General features: G+C 38.1%; 1 protein-coding gene across 9 annotated transcripts in view; it reads left to right on the top strand.

The window, feature by feature from the left end:
• Positions 1-14,707, top strand: part of Herc1 (HECT and RLD domain containing E3 ubiquitin protein ligase family member 1) — a 162,023-nt gene that overhangs the window by 116,556 nt on the left and 30,760 nt on the right. For 5 of the 9 annotated variants that reach the window (XM_040739487.1, XM_040739486.1, XM_040739491.1 and 2 more), the window contains 12 exons: positions 1,125-1,241; positions 1,431-1,662; positions 3,414-3,538; positions 4,707-4,927; positions 5,829-6,097; positions 6,819-6,871; positions 7,479-7,679; positions 8,530-8,704; positions 9,427-9,697; positions 9,816-10,029; positions 10,892-11,148; positions 12,395-12,522. In XM_040739487.1, coding sequence (XP_040595421.1) covers positions 1,125-1,241; positions 1,431-1,662; positions 3,414-3,538; positions 4,707-4,927; positions 5,829-6,097; positions 6,819-6,871; positions 7,479-7,679; positions 8,530-8,704; positions 9,427-9,697; positions 9,816-10,029; positions 10,892-11,148; positions 12,395-12,522 — 2,263 coding nt within the window. The remainder of the gene's footprint in view (positions 1-1,124; positions 1,242-1,430; positions 1,663-3,413; positions 3,539-4,706; positions 4,928-5,828; positions 6,098-6,818; positions 6,872-7,478; positions 7,680-8,529; positions 8,705-9,426; positions 9,698-9,815; positions 10,030-10,891; positions 11,149-12,394; positions 12,523-14,707) is intronic. The other 4 variants (XM_040739492.1, XM_040739494.1, XM_040739489.1 and 1 more) reach the window with 3 other exon arrangements.

Consider the following 14,707-nt stretch of genomic DNA (forward strand, 5'->3'; position numbering starts at 1 on the left):
TATATGAGCTTTGTTATATAGTCGTCAGATTTTCTTCTTAATTGAATATAAAAAGTGATTTAATGAAAGAGAACTATACCTTCAAACTGAGTGCCTTCTACATTTTGAATTATATATTGAATTATGCCTATTTGAAGAGAAGCAGCATGAATATAAATCACATATGCTCTTCTTTCTTTCCTAATAACCCAATGTTCAATGCTATGTCTTTTTAGTCATCATTCATAATCTGCACAATAGAAATGTATCACAAGGAAGCATCAGAGAAATCCAAATTGAGGGGCTTTGTACAAAATAATTAGGCCAAAATTTTTCATATATCACAGTGGTTGAACAGCAACTCAGAAAGCTCACAAGTTTAAGATCAGCCTGAACAACTTAATGAGGCCTTGTCTCAAAGTAAAAAGTAAAAATAGAGTGGCGGTCAGAGCAGAACAAAAAAAAAAAAAATAGAGTGGCATAGTGCTTGCCTCGCATGTTTAAGGCTCTGACTTTGATCTCCAGTACTAGCAGAGGAAAACCAAGGAGATTAAGGAAACCAACGGGACTTGTCAACCAGATAAAATGCACAGATGATCCTAGATTCTTTGCTATAAAGAACATTATCAGCACATGTAGTAAAACTAGAATGGGAGCTGGATTAAATGATGACATTCTTAATTTCCAAACTGTCAGTAGTTGCAGGAGTTACCTATTAACAATCAGGAGAGATCAAACATTTGCTGTTATGTTAATTCTACAGTAGTTTAGGTGAAAAAGATTTCTTTTGAAAATTTTGCATATCTTAACTTTTATTACTAGCAGATTTACTTATCTGTATAACAGCCCTATATTGCTATGAGAAAATTAGCTGTTTTTGCATTTTTAAACTAATAAGCAAACAATCAATAAAATGAAAGACCCTCTGTTGGGCTTACTTCAAAATCATGGTCCTTATGCCTCAGCCCCTTGAGTACTAGAGTTACTGGCATGTAACTGAATACCCAATTTTATTTACCATATTTTAATAGTAAGTTTGTGTTGTTTGGATAATTCTAGGAAATTGAAGTTCCATGGTTACTATGTGTACACTTTGCTTATGATGTGTAATAGTCAAACCCACTTTGCTCTTTCTTTTGCTTCAGCCTTGTCAGATCCAAGCAGCAGACTTTCGACCTCTCCGCCTCCCCCAGCAATTGCAGTCCCCTTGCTGGAAATGGGATTCTCTCTCCGACAGATTGCCAAAGCCATGGAAGCTACAGGTAAGATATGTTATAGTGCAATATCTATATATACAACAAGTCTTAAATATTAATGATTTTTAAGAGGTCATAAATCTTAAGATTTTTAAGGCGTGTGTGTGATCAGAACTAACACTGTTAAATTAATAACATGAGTTATTGGTTACTTTAACCATGTTCTGTAATTAGACACTGCTTCTGCCTGTATAGGTGCTCGAGGAGAGGCTGATGCCCAGAATATCACTGTTCTTGCTATGTGGATGATTGAGCACCCTGGGCATGAGGATGAAGAGGAGCCCCAGCCAAGCAGCACAGTAGACTCCAGACATGGAACAACAGTTCTGGGAAGTGGTGGGAAGTCAAACGATCCCTGTTATTTGCAGTCACCTGGAGACATACCATCAGCTGATGCTGCTGAAATGGAGGAAGGCTTTAGTGAAAGGTAAAATACTAGTTTCTTTCTGTTTCTTGTGTCATAAGTAGCTATGCTGAAGCCTCATTTCTTTCCCTTCATAAATGTTTCTACTGCTGTATAAATTTAATATGAATATGAAAAGATTGGCCTTTTGGATTTTTTTAATGTTAGAAAATGATTTAATTGGCTACAAAGTGCTTCACTGCTAGAGTGCTTTCATAGTATGCATAGGGTCCTGAGTACAGTTCTTAGCACTGCCAAAACACCAAATGCCAACTGACTTAATGAATTTGATATAAATAGACTTTCCTGTCTCATTTTAATTAATTTCATATTTCTATTTTTTCTAAAGTTTTCTTCAGTGCTGGAGATCAAATCCAAAGTTATATACATGTAGGCAAGTATTCTGACACTGAGATAGATATATTCCCAAATCCTGTAGTTTTTACTATCTAGTAGTACATACTCCTTATTTTTTTTCGCTGTGAAAAGATTTCTGAAGTATATGTACCCTATAATGAGATATGATAAAATATCCAAAAACTTCTCCTATAATCACTTTCCTTTTATATTTCTTATGATTCTATATTTCCTTTTTATTTTTATTTTATGCTTATAAATATCCTGCCTGCATATGTCTCTGTGCACTACATTCATGCCTGTTGCCTATAGAAGCTAGAAGTGGGTAGCAGATACCCTGGAACTGGAGTTACAGATAGTTATGAGCTGCAAATGTGGGTTCTGAAAATTAAACCTGTATCCTTTGGAAGAGCAACCACCATTGCTCTTAATCACAGAGTCATCTCTCCAGCACCCCTTTTTTATTTATTTTTTATTTTTTATCATTTAACTATCAATTTCTTTGCTTATGTATTATGTAACTTGCGAACTTTTTCTGATACATTCCATGAATATTTTCCTAATTTATTTGGAAATATGTTTCCTCTAGGCCCAGATTCTAAGCCATTTCATATGTTAAGTATTTGATCATTTAGCAGTTAGCTTGAAGTTATTTTCTCTTTTGCTGTGGGGTTTGGGAATGCTACTCCAGGCTTCTTCACACTCTAGACAAAGCACTCCTACTAGCCACATATCCATTTCTGATCCTGTTTGATTTTGGACATGAATTAAGCATCATTTTACTGTTGGCAGAATTCAAAATCAGATAAAATTAATGCCCAAGAAGCATTTTCTGACAAACCTAAAACTAGAGTTCACAAGGGATGAAAAATATTTCAAAGTTTTCTAGTAGGCTGAGGGGATAGCTCAGTGTTTAAATTTTAATCCATAAAAACCTGTTTGAGGGGTGTTAAATAAGTTAAATAAAAACTTAGTACTTTACCAACCCTTTTTTAAAAAAAACCCAGGCAAGGCCAGGTGTGGTAGTACACACCCTTAATCCCTAAAGAAGGAGGTGGATCTCTGAGGTCAAGGCCAGCCTGGTCTACCTATCGATTTCCAGGCTAGGCAGAATACATAGTGAGATCCTGTCTCAAAACAAAAGCACACACCACACTACACCACACCACTTACACCACCATTATAGATAGGTAGTGATGAGTGGATCCACAGGACTCGATAGCCAGTCAGCCAGCATAACCTCCTTGGATAGTTCCAGGGCAGTAAGAGACTCTGTCTTGGGGTGGGTGGTGGGGAATAAAGACAGTACCTAGGAAACAACAAGAAGTTGTCCTCTGGCCTCCACGCACATTTTTCACACATACTCACTTCCACCTACACGTACAAAAATTGCTTTTCCTTCATACTTGCTTTTGTAGCCCTGATAATCTGGATCATACAGAGAACGCAGCTTCTGGAAGTGGACCACCAGCTAGAGGCCGCTCAACAGTAACAAGAAGGCACAAGTTTGATCTAGCAGCTCGCACATTGCTCGCAAGAGCAGGTAATTATTTTTCACATCCTTCTCTTGGTGGAAGAGCTCATTGAAAAATCGTTATAGAAGCAGCAGTAAAGAAAATAACAGCTAAAGAATAAGTGAACTCATTGTTGCTACTACTCAGTGGAGAGGCTATTTGCATATAATTTTGTATACTATATAATTTGACTAACAATTACAGCATGTATTCATAGATTTATCTTTAAGTTGCCTTCAGATATAGAGACTATGGTGACCACTTGTAGATTTTAAAGATTTTATAGCTGTTCTCTCTTTAGTCAGTTACAATTTGGGAAGTGATGGTACACATTTAATGTTTAACATCGATGGTCAGAAGTTTCTGGGAGGGGCACTGTACCATACAAAAGTAGGCCCTAGTTTTTCTGCTGTATTCTGGACTTTGGAGCCTTTCACTAGGCCCTAGATAAAGCAAGAATAAATTCTCTCAATACTTGTAAATTCTAGAATTGTTTTGGGGGCATGGAGATGTATTTTCTTTTTTGTGTGTGGTTTTTATGATACTGGTGATTGCATATTCTAGGTAAACATTCCACCACTGAGCTCTATCTGTATTCCATTATTTTATCATCATCACATCATCACAATGCTAGGGATCACACCCAGGGCCTTATGCATGCTAGGCAAGTACTCTCCCACTAAGCTATATCCCTAGCCACAAGGAAACATATTTTCCAAACCAGAAATTACATTATTATTCATTGTTAAAAAAAAGAATTTTATTATCAAAATATTAAAACATAAGTGATTCACTAATTTATGGGTAACATGAAAAAGAAATTTGAGACTTGCCTAGAAAATATAAGCTTATACATTTACCATAAAATGAAGAGAGGCTGAGTTTTTAAAAAATTAATCTGAAGAGTAATAACAGCTGACATAATATAAATATATAATATTTATAACATAAATAACAATATAACATCTTAAAATTTTTTGTATGTAGCATGTTATTTAAACTTACCAGTAAGTAGATAAGAGATATATTGTATAGATGAGGAAGCATGTGATAGTTTTAATTTGTGGTATATGGCCTAGAATCCGAAGAATTAGCTGAGATAGGTTCTCTCCTACATGTGTAGCAATTAAGAACTGGCGAAATATTCAAGATTATTTTATTCATGCAAATAAAATGCCTCTTTTGTTTTGTTCTGAGCGGGGTTATACCGCTCTGTGCAGGCTCACAGGAATCAAAGTCGGAGAGAAGGAATATCTTTGCAGCAAGACCCAGGGGCGTTGTATGACTTTAATTTAGATGAGGAATTGGAAATTGATCTTGATGACGAAGCAATGGAAGCTATGTTTGGACAAGACCTGACCAGTGACAATGATATTCTGGGAATGTGGATCCCAGAGGTACTGGATTGGCCTACCTGGGTGTGTGTGACTGCAGCGGGGGCTGCTCTGACTTATTTTCCTGCCCTCCTGTTCATACAGCTCACTAACAGCAGCCTTGCCTAGAATTGAAAAAGCCTTACATCTCATCCTGAGGTTTGGGTATTTAATGCGTGAGCATTGCTTTGATACCTACAAACTGATAAGAAAGTCTCTTGTTTCTTTCTGTTTGTGATTTATTGCTTCTCTCCCCAGACTAGATGACTAGAGCCATATTGTGGTAATGTTTCATTGTGATGTTGAAGAGTAATTTCAAAACTTGACATTAGGCCCTAGTACATACTGCTGAGTTATCTAACTTGGTTGCTTTAATCACATTCCTATCTGAGTGCATGTTCTTCTTCTTTATAGATTCTGTTTAATCAGTTTAAGGCATCATTTGGGGAACCATTGCCTACCCACATCTTATAATACCCTTCTTCCAGGGTCACAGTTCATGTGGGTTTATGTATTTATATTATTTAGTATTACATTTTTATATTAGGGAGACTAAAAGGCTCATAGATACGAGCTTTTATCTGCTTAATTAGGTTAATAGCGCAAATGAATCACAATGGAATTCAGAAAATAGGTTTTGTTTAATGGCCAGGTAAAGAGTGTTTTCACTAGAGAGGTTTTTGTTTTTTTTAATGGTTTGAGGTAGATTTAAATTATTGAATTCTTATTTTCAGTAGAATCTTCTTAACAGTTTAAGCAAATAAAAAAGAGGAAAGAATATCTTCAGATTGTGTGGTCTGTCTGAATTCTTATATGAAAGAAAATTATGTAGCATTAATGGATATCCTTGCACTATTAAAAGATACTTAAAAGTAGTTTAATATCACAAATAATCTACCTCTAATGCTAAATTGACTATAATTTGGTATAAAATCATTTTGTGCAGCATGTTTGTGAGTCTGAAGACAGGGAAGAAGTGGTGGTGTGTGAACTGTGTGAATGCAACGTCGTCAGCTTCAATCAGCACATGAAGAGAAACCACCCTGGCTGCGGGCGCAGTGCAAACCGCCAGGGGTATCGCAGCAATGGCTCCTATGTGGATGGCTGGTTTGGTGGTGAATGTGGGAGTGGAAATCCATACTACCTGCTATGTGGCAGCTGCAGGGAGAAGTACTTAGCTCTGAAGACCAAAACCAAGACTACAAATTCTGAAAGGTACCTTGGCATTGTGTTGTAGATACCAGCCTCCTTGAATGGGAACATCTCATTCTGTAAAGAGATGTTTGTTTGGTGCCCCCCACCTTGTTGTAAAGAATTAGTTTTGACTGAATTGGGGGCAGAACTTATGGAGGTCAAGGAATTCCATTTCCAGCAGATCTGGGAGCTGTTTTTGGTCCTGGGACTGCAGACATAGTAGCATAGCAACAGGCCCTTCGTGGCAGTTTGACCTTATTAACTTTTAGCATCTTGGCAGGTTGTGATCAGAGTCCTCATCTTACTCCTCCAAAGTGTAGGGTCAAGATTTCAAATTGACATTTTCCAACATATTTCTGGCATCTTAACTAAGATATTTTTCTTGATGTAAGAATATAATACTGCTCTGTTTAATTGAGTTTCTATGAAAAAAAAGACTTGTATACTTTATGTACTTAACCTCTGCAACTTTTAAATCTTTGACACTTCCTAGGACAGAGTTTGATTAAAAGAATTACTAAAGGGGACCAGAAATGTTCCCAGTTTTTTTTTTTGTAAAGCAGCCATTGATCTATAAGCTTATGTATACAAGCAGCAGGTTTTACTGCATTTTTCCAATAACACAAAACACTTTTACTATTCAATGCTTTATTAATAGACTCTTACAATATTCTAATGACTTAATTTGCATTTGGGTACTAACTGGTATATAAACACACAATGTTCTTCCTGTTTGGTGCAGGTACAAGGGACAAGCTCCAGATCTAATTGGCAAGCAGGACAGTGTGTATGAAGGTAGTTTTTGTTTTGAGAGCTTCCTTATTTTACATGTATTCTTATGTATACTCCTTGTTTAACATCTGCTACTAAACTTTGCCATCTTTGTGTTTGTGTTTATGTACGTATTAACTAGAACTTTGCCTAAGTGCATCTGGGATTGCTTGATAACAACATTCCACACTTGAGAGTCACAGGAGGAAGAACCCAAGCTCAAATATCAGCTTTACTATAAAGTGATAATTTTTTGCCATTTGATTTTTTTTTCCAGAATAGAAAAAAAATGTGACATTTTGAAGTTTTTCCATCCTAATTGTGAAAAAAAAAAACACATTGAAATAAATGTTACTTGTGTTTTTGGAGCACTTGTTTGCCTGACAGTTTTAGCTGAACCCTCTATGATCAGTGGCATGGGTTTGATTCCACTTCCCTTTCCAGTAGTTTCACATACCTCAGAGATGCAGTTTGCTCAGGTGTCCGTGAGATGCTGCTGCAGTTCATTTTGTGGGACTTGGATTTCGACCTAAACATTTTAGATGATTTTAGATATACCTTAAAAATAACCACTCTTAACAGAACTCTGCCATGTTTATATTTACATTCCATATATTTATTTATATTCCAGAAGATTGGGACATGTTAGATATTGATGAAGATGAAAAATTAACAGGTGAAGAAGAATTTGAATTGCTTGCTGGACCACTTGGTTTAAATGACCGGCGAATTGTCCCAGAACCAGTTCAGTTCCCTGACAGTGATCCACTGGGAGCATCAGTAGCAATGGTCACAGCTACCAACAGTATGGAAGAGACTCTGATGCAAATTGGTGAGCTGTAGGGCTAATTGTCATTGATTTTGTTGTCTATTTTAATACTTTTCTTGGGTAAATAGTAAAAATAGTGATTTAACCCCACTTCACACCAGCAAGTCTCTTTAGCCATTGGTGAGGGAGGGACACTGAGTGTAGTCCAGAGGTGGTTTTTTTTTTTTTTTCTCTCTCTCTCTCTCTTGCTGTTTTCCACCAATAGGGACTTTATTGCACCTGATTGGAGCTTATTGATTTGACTAGACTGGCCAAAACACATGTGCATGCACCCTCCCCCATACACACACACACACACCAAAAATTTAAAAATTGGCGCTATTACTGACTTAACTCTTTATGTACACTCAAAGCATATTTTGTTTCTATCTTTTCTTGGGCTGGAGAGATGGATCAGTGGCTAAGAGCATTTGCTGCTCTTGTAAGATGCCCCTGAGTTCTGTTCCCAGCTCCCACATGGCTGCTCACAAATGTCTGTAATTCCAGTCCCAGGAGATTTGATACCTTCTTCTGGCTTCCTTGGACACTGTACACGTGGTACACATACATACATGAAGGCAAAATACTCATATACATAAAATAAAATATTTTTTAAAACTATGCCTTTCCCATAAAAAGAATGAAGAAAAACAGACATGTATGTAATGGAGATTTTCTCCTATTAACTCAGAAATCTCTAAGTTTAATATCTTAAAGAATTTCTGCTAAAAGTTCCATTTAGGTGAAAAAAAAAACACATTGTCTTGCTGTATTTCTTTGTAGACTAGAGCCTATATAGAACGAGGTAAAAGAATTCAGTAGTCCAGGTACTTTATCTTACTTTGTAGATAACTGAACAAAACCCTGCTTTCAGGTTGCCATGGCTCTGTGGAAAAGAGTTCCTCTGGAAGAGTAACATTAGGAGAGCAGGCAGCAGCCCTCGCAAACCCTCATGACCGGGTGGTGGCTTTAAGGAGAGTGACTGCTGCAGCTCAGGTCCTTCTGGCCAGAACCATGGTCATGCGAGCACTTTCTCTTCTCTCAGTCAGGTGAGCACTGTGTCAAGTAATGCCCTTTAGCTTCTGAGGTACTTCACACAGGAGTCTGGGAGGGGATATAAGAGAGTTTTCAAAACCAGAGGATATGTTGTTGAACGAACATAGGTTAGACCTTGTCATTATTGGTATTTATTCAGTTAATGCTTTCTACGTTGAGAGAATACCAGTTTAGTAACAGAGTCAGTTGCATACCTTTTTTGTTGTTGTTCTAGAAACTGGAAACTAAGCTGTTCCAGTTGATATTAGGTAAAAATTAGAGAGTGAACGAGTGTTTCTACAGAACTCATACTATACAAAGATTAAAAATAGACAAAGCTAACATAATAGCTTTAGACAGTGGTTGCTTCTGAAGGCCCAGTGGCTTTGTAGAGCTCCCAGGAAGCTTCTGAGGTAGAGTTCTGTTTCTTGACCTAGAGAATGGCTGCGTGGGCATTTCCAGACTGAAAGTTCAGGCTCCGTGAACATTTCTAATGTCATATTCCAGTTTTACTGGTAACTCTCAGTGCATACAACATTCACTATAAAGAAAAAGTTTACATAGCCATTTCAGTTTTACAGCATATTTTGATATAAGGACATGTGTGACTAATGATGGCATAGCTTTGTTTGATTTTTGTTTTTGATGATGAGAATGGTATGTATGTGAGGTGCAAAATTGTCCCTTAAGAAGCCTGTTTTCTTTATCTATCTGAAGTACTTTCTTTTCCTGGCAGTGGTTCCAGTTGTAGCCTGGCTGCAGGTCTTGAGTCTCTGGGGTTAACAGATATCCGTACACTGGTTCGGTTAATGTGCTTAGCTGCAGCAGGGAGGGCTGGCCTTTCCACCAGCCCTTCTGCCATGGCAAGCACCTCAGAACGTTCACGAGGTGGGCACAGCAAGGCCAGCAAGCCCATTTCTTGCCTGGCCTATCTGAGCACAGCAGTGGGATGCCTGGCATCAAATACTCCAAGTGCTGCAAAGCTGTTGGTGCAGCTGTGTACACAGGTAGGCAGCTTTGGGCTTTCCTGCCCAGGGACACATAAAGAACATTTTGAAATTCAATTGAAAGTTTTGTTCCAAAAATATGTAAAAATTAAATTGTTTGTTCCAATTGCCTCTTCAGAACTTGATTTCTGCTGCAACAGGTGTCAATCTCACCACAGTCGATGATCCAATTCAGCGGAAGTTTCTACCCAGCTTTCTCCGTGGAATTGCTGAAGAAAATAAACTTGTAACCTCCCCAAACTTTGTTGTAACTCAAGCCCTTGTGGCATTATTGGCAGACAAAGGGGCCAAACTGAGACCTAACTATGATAAGTCAGAAGTAGAAAAGAAAGGTAGGTTTCATACTGTTTGAGTACAGTCTTCTAATTGACCTGATTCATGCTTTATGAGCTGTGGTTTTGCATCATTGCATGTGATAAAGGATATTTAAGTTTAGGACATAAAAGAATTACAGAGATAGTTTTGGTATTTGAGACAGGGTCTAGCTATATAGTTCTAGGTTTACCTCACACCTACAGTCTTCTTCCCTGTACCTCTTGGACACTGGGATTTACAGGTTTACACAGATATGGAAAAATGGACCAATTAGTGTGGTTATAGGTAATGGCTTGAATCAACATAAATGGTAGGGTTCTTTAATGCAGTTTAAATACAGATAGTATTTAAGATAACACTTTGAAAGGACTACTTAAATTCCTATTTAACCTTTGCTTCAGTCAAGAGCATTTAGCTGAGATTGGTGGACTTTGAGATCCATTGATCTAGTTCCTTGACTAGCTGTTAAGGTCCATTTTTAAAAACTATTCCTGTATTTGGTGCTGAGTATTAGAACCCAGGGCCTTGTGTGTTTTGATCATGTGTTCTCTCACTGAGCTGTAACCCTGGTTATGTCCCTGCTAAGGTGCTTTGTAAATAGCAGGCACTAGGTGGTTATATAGGCTAGAAAATGATTTCTGCTGTATTCCCCAGTCTGAGTCTTTAGAACAAGGACTATTTGTGTAGAGTAAGATATTCATTTGAAGTGAATCAGATTTATTATAGATTTAGCATGAGATACTTTATATTTTATATGCATACCTTAGTAAAATAATTGCTTAAAAAGCTAATTTATAAAAGAAATGGGTTAACCCATTTTTGTTTGTTCATCACCACCAACTCTCACCTGGGCATCATTTCATTGTTTTGTTTAAGCAGGTTTTATTGCCCAATTGTATGCCCATCCTTCCTATGATCCTTCTGCTGTAGGCCCTCTGGAGCTGGCTAATGCCCTGGCAGCCTGCTGCCTCTCCTCTAGGCTGTCCTCACAGCATAGGCAATGGGCTGCTCAACAACTTGTGCGCACTCTTGCTGCACATGACCGTGACAACCAAACGGCTCCACAAACACTTGCTGATATGGGAGGAGATCTCAGAAAATGCTCTTTTATCAAGTTGGAAGCTCATCAAAACAGAGTATGTATTTTGAATATAAGATGTGCTAATTACCTCTCTGACTGCTCAGAGTGTAGGTCTCTTTTTTTGTGTCTCTTTTTCTCACACATGTATACATGATTACCAATATTTGCCTAAGTAGTTGCCAATTCTAGTTTCTTTGTGTAGGGGTTGACAGAAAGAAATTACTTCCTAAAAATGAAGCCTTATCCTAATCTATTGTAGCTGACTAATTTAGTGGGCCTCTAAATTTTTAAGAAGCAAGTACTGATATGCATTAATTAAATTTAAAAAAATTACTGCATAGTCTGTATTATTTTTAGAATATATATTTAAAATTCTTTATACATTTTTTTAATATGGCGCATAGAAGGGTTGTACATGTGAGTACAGGTACTCATGGAGGCCAGAGTCACTGGATGCCCCTGGAGCTGGAGTTATAGGTGGTTGTGAACTGTCCAGTGTGGGTGCTGAGAACCAAACTTGGGTCCTCTGTGAAAGCGGTACAGGCTTGTCGCCACTGAACCATTTTCAGTTCCTTGGGAAGTCCACACGAGCATCAGTGCCATATGGAAGGGATATAAGAAACGTGTGGGGCAGCTTGCTCTGCCTCTTGGAATCATTCCTTCTCAACACATTTGAATGTTTGTCTTTATTAAACATTTAGTTTAATTCAATTTTAGGATTTTAGTAGGGAACCTTTAATGTGGCTCGTTGGGTAAAAGTGTTTACCACTCAAGCCTGGTGACCCAAGGGAAACCCATACTATAGGAGAGAACTGACTCCCCAAAATGTGGCTACCACATGTTTACTGGGGATATTTGTTCTCCACCACACACACATAGATGTAATAAAAAATAAAATAAAAAGTTATAAAAAAGATTTTAATAGGTCTCAAATAATTTAAAGGAGTTTGAGCATAGTACTTTAAATAGGTATTTTACAAGGCATTTGGAAAAGGAAATCATGTATATAGGATTACATCATGGATATTTTTATAGTTTCATGATAAATGACTTTTTTTGAGCTTTTTTTCTTTTAGAAACAATCTTATTTTACATATCAGTCCAAGTTTCCTCTTCTTCCCATCCTCCCATGCTCCCCAGCGGCTCCCCCCCATCCACTCCCCAGGGAGGGTGAGGCCTTCCATGGGGATCATCAAAGTCAGTCCTTCCCCATGTAGGTAGATAACTTTTTTATAGAACTTCAAATGATGAAGTCCTTTAAATCAAAACTTGACTTGGCTTATCTGTCTTAACTTCTCTAGGTAATGACATGTGTTTGGTGTAATAAAAAAGGCCTACTGGCTACAAGTGGCAACGATGGCACTATTCGGGTGTGGAATGTTACCAAGAAGCAGTACTCACTGCAACAGACCTGTGTGTTCAATAGATTGTAAGTGCTTGTTCCACTGACATAAAGCTGAGGCCATCTTTAGCATGCTTCATCCTGGATATGTTACATAGTCCTTTCTCATTAAAGTGCTAAAGGTTTTTCTTTTAGAATAGTATTTCTAAATCTCTAGAGTTTAATTTTCCATGGTACTACCATTCAGAAAATAAAACTTTAAGCTCTATTTAGGCTCATTAAAAGTTAAAGCAGAGCCTACTAACAAATACATGTTTAGTTAGATAGAGCAATATACTATTTTTCATTAGTCTTCAGTGGTTATTTGGGAATTAGAGTAATTATTTTGTATCAGCATGTTGCATTCTTACAGTACTGTAGCTAGTTGTAGCTATTTCTTTTAGTTTTTAAATTGATTTAGTAAACTTTATTATAAAAAACTTTCAAATAAGAAAAATCGCACAAGTCGGGCAGTCCCAGGCACTCACCTTTAGTCTCAGCACTCGGGAGGCAGAGGCAGGCGGATCTCTGTGAGTTCAAGACCAGCCTGGTCTACAACAGCTAGTTCCAGGACAACCTCCAAAGCCAAAGAGAAACCCTGTCTCGAAAAAAAAAAAGAAAGAAAGAAAAAGAAAAATCACATACTGAAATTAACCAAACCCAAAGTCTGTGTATATCATTGAACTTCTGTACAGTCAGAATAGCCACTTAGAACAGCAGCTGGAAGCTTGCACTGGATTTTACTCGTGCTATTGAATATATTTTTAAGTGTTTATCTACTACAAAAAATGGAAACTCCACAACAGAGTTAGAACTGAAACACAATTGGCTTTTATATATTTCTTTAAAACTCATGCCCATTACCTACATTAGTCCTTCCTGATCTCCTAATGTTTAACCTTTTGTTCTCTTTTCTATAGGTTATACTATACGCACACATACATTTGTTTGCATATATTATATTGGGTAGATTCCACATATGAGAGAAAATTCCATTTTTTTTTTGAGACAGGGTTTCTCTGTATTGTTTTGGAGGCTGTCCTGGAACTCACTCTGTAGACCAGGCTGGTCTCGAACTCATAGAGATCCACCTGCCTCTGCCTCCCAAGTGCTGGGATTAAAGGTGTACACCACCAATACCCGGCGTGAGAATTCCATTTTTTAAAGTATTTTTTTGATTTTCTGTAATCTCTTTTTATTATTTAAATTAGAAACAAGCTTTCTTCACATGTCAATCCCAGCTCCCTCTCCCTCCCCTCCTCCCCCACCTCCCTCAGCCCCCCCCCCCAACCCGCCACCCAATACCCACTTCACTCTCCAGGGAGGGTGAGGCCCTTCATGGGGGATCTCCAAAGTCTATCATATCATCCAGGGCAGGGCCTAGACCCTCCCCCATGTGTCCAGGCTGAGACAGCATCCCTCCACATGGAATGGGCTCCCAAAGTCCATCTGGATGTCAGGGATAAATGCCAATCTATTGCCCGAGACCCCAAAGAATGCTGAGGCCTCCTCACTGACACCCACGTTCAGCGGTCTGGATCAGTCCCATGCTGACCTCTCAGCTATATGTGTGGGGTCCATGAGCTCCCCCCTTGTTCAGGTCAGCTGTTTCTGTGGGGTTTACCAGCCTACTCTTAGCCCCTTTGCTCATCACTCCTCTCTCTCTGCAACTGGTTTCCAGGAGTTCAGTTCAGTATTTAGCTGTGGGTTTCTGCCTCTGCTTCCTTCAGCCACTGGGTGAAGGCTCTAGGATGGCATACAAGGAAGTTGTCAATCACATTATTTTTGTTAAGATTATTTATTTATTATTTATAGTATTCTGCCTGCATGTAACCCTGTAGGCCCCAGAGGGCACAGATGGTTGTGAGCCACCATGTGGTTGCTGGGAATTGAACTCAGGACCTCTGGAAGGGCAGTCAGTGGTCTTAACCTCTGAGCAATCTCTGCAGCCCCATTATTCCATTTTTTATAGAAAATTTTCATTATTCATTCATCTGTTGATAGACAACTAGATTGATTCTAATTCTGTTACAGAATTTGGTGAAGTTCCTTTCTCTCCATGGGTATTCCTTTCCTAAGACCTTCTGTATGAATTAGGCATAACAGAAATCAGTGTACTCTGAATAGTACCTGTCTTCAGCTCATAACAGTTATGAATATCTTTGATGACAAATTCTGTCCAAATTATGAGAAGTACTTGAAGCATTGTTCTTTCATAATTGACATCTTCTCT

Source organism: Mesocricetus auratus, unplaced genomic scaffold (genome assembly GCF_017639785.1).
Source record: "Mesocricetus auratus isolate SY011 unplaced genomic scaffold, BCM_Maur_2.0 Super-Scaffold_100691, whole genome shotgun sequence".
In the NCBI taxonomy this organism is placed as follows: Eukaryota; Metazoa; Chordata; class Mammalia; order Rodentia; family Cricetidae; genus Mesocricetus; species Mesocricetus auratus.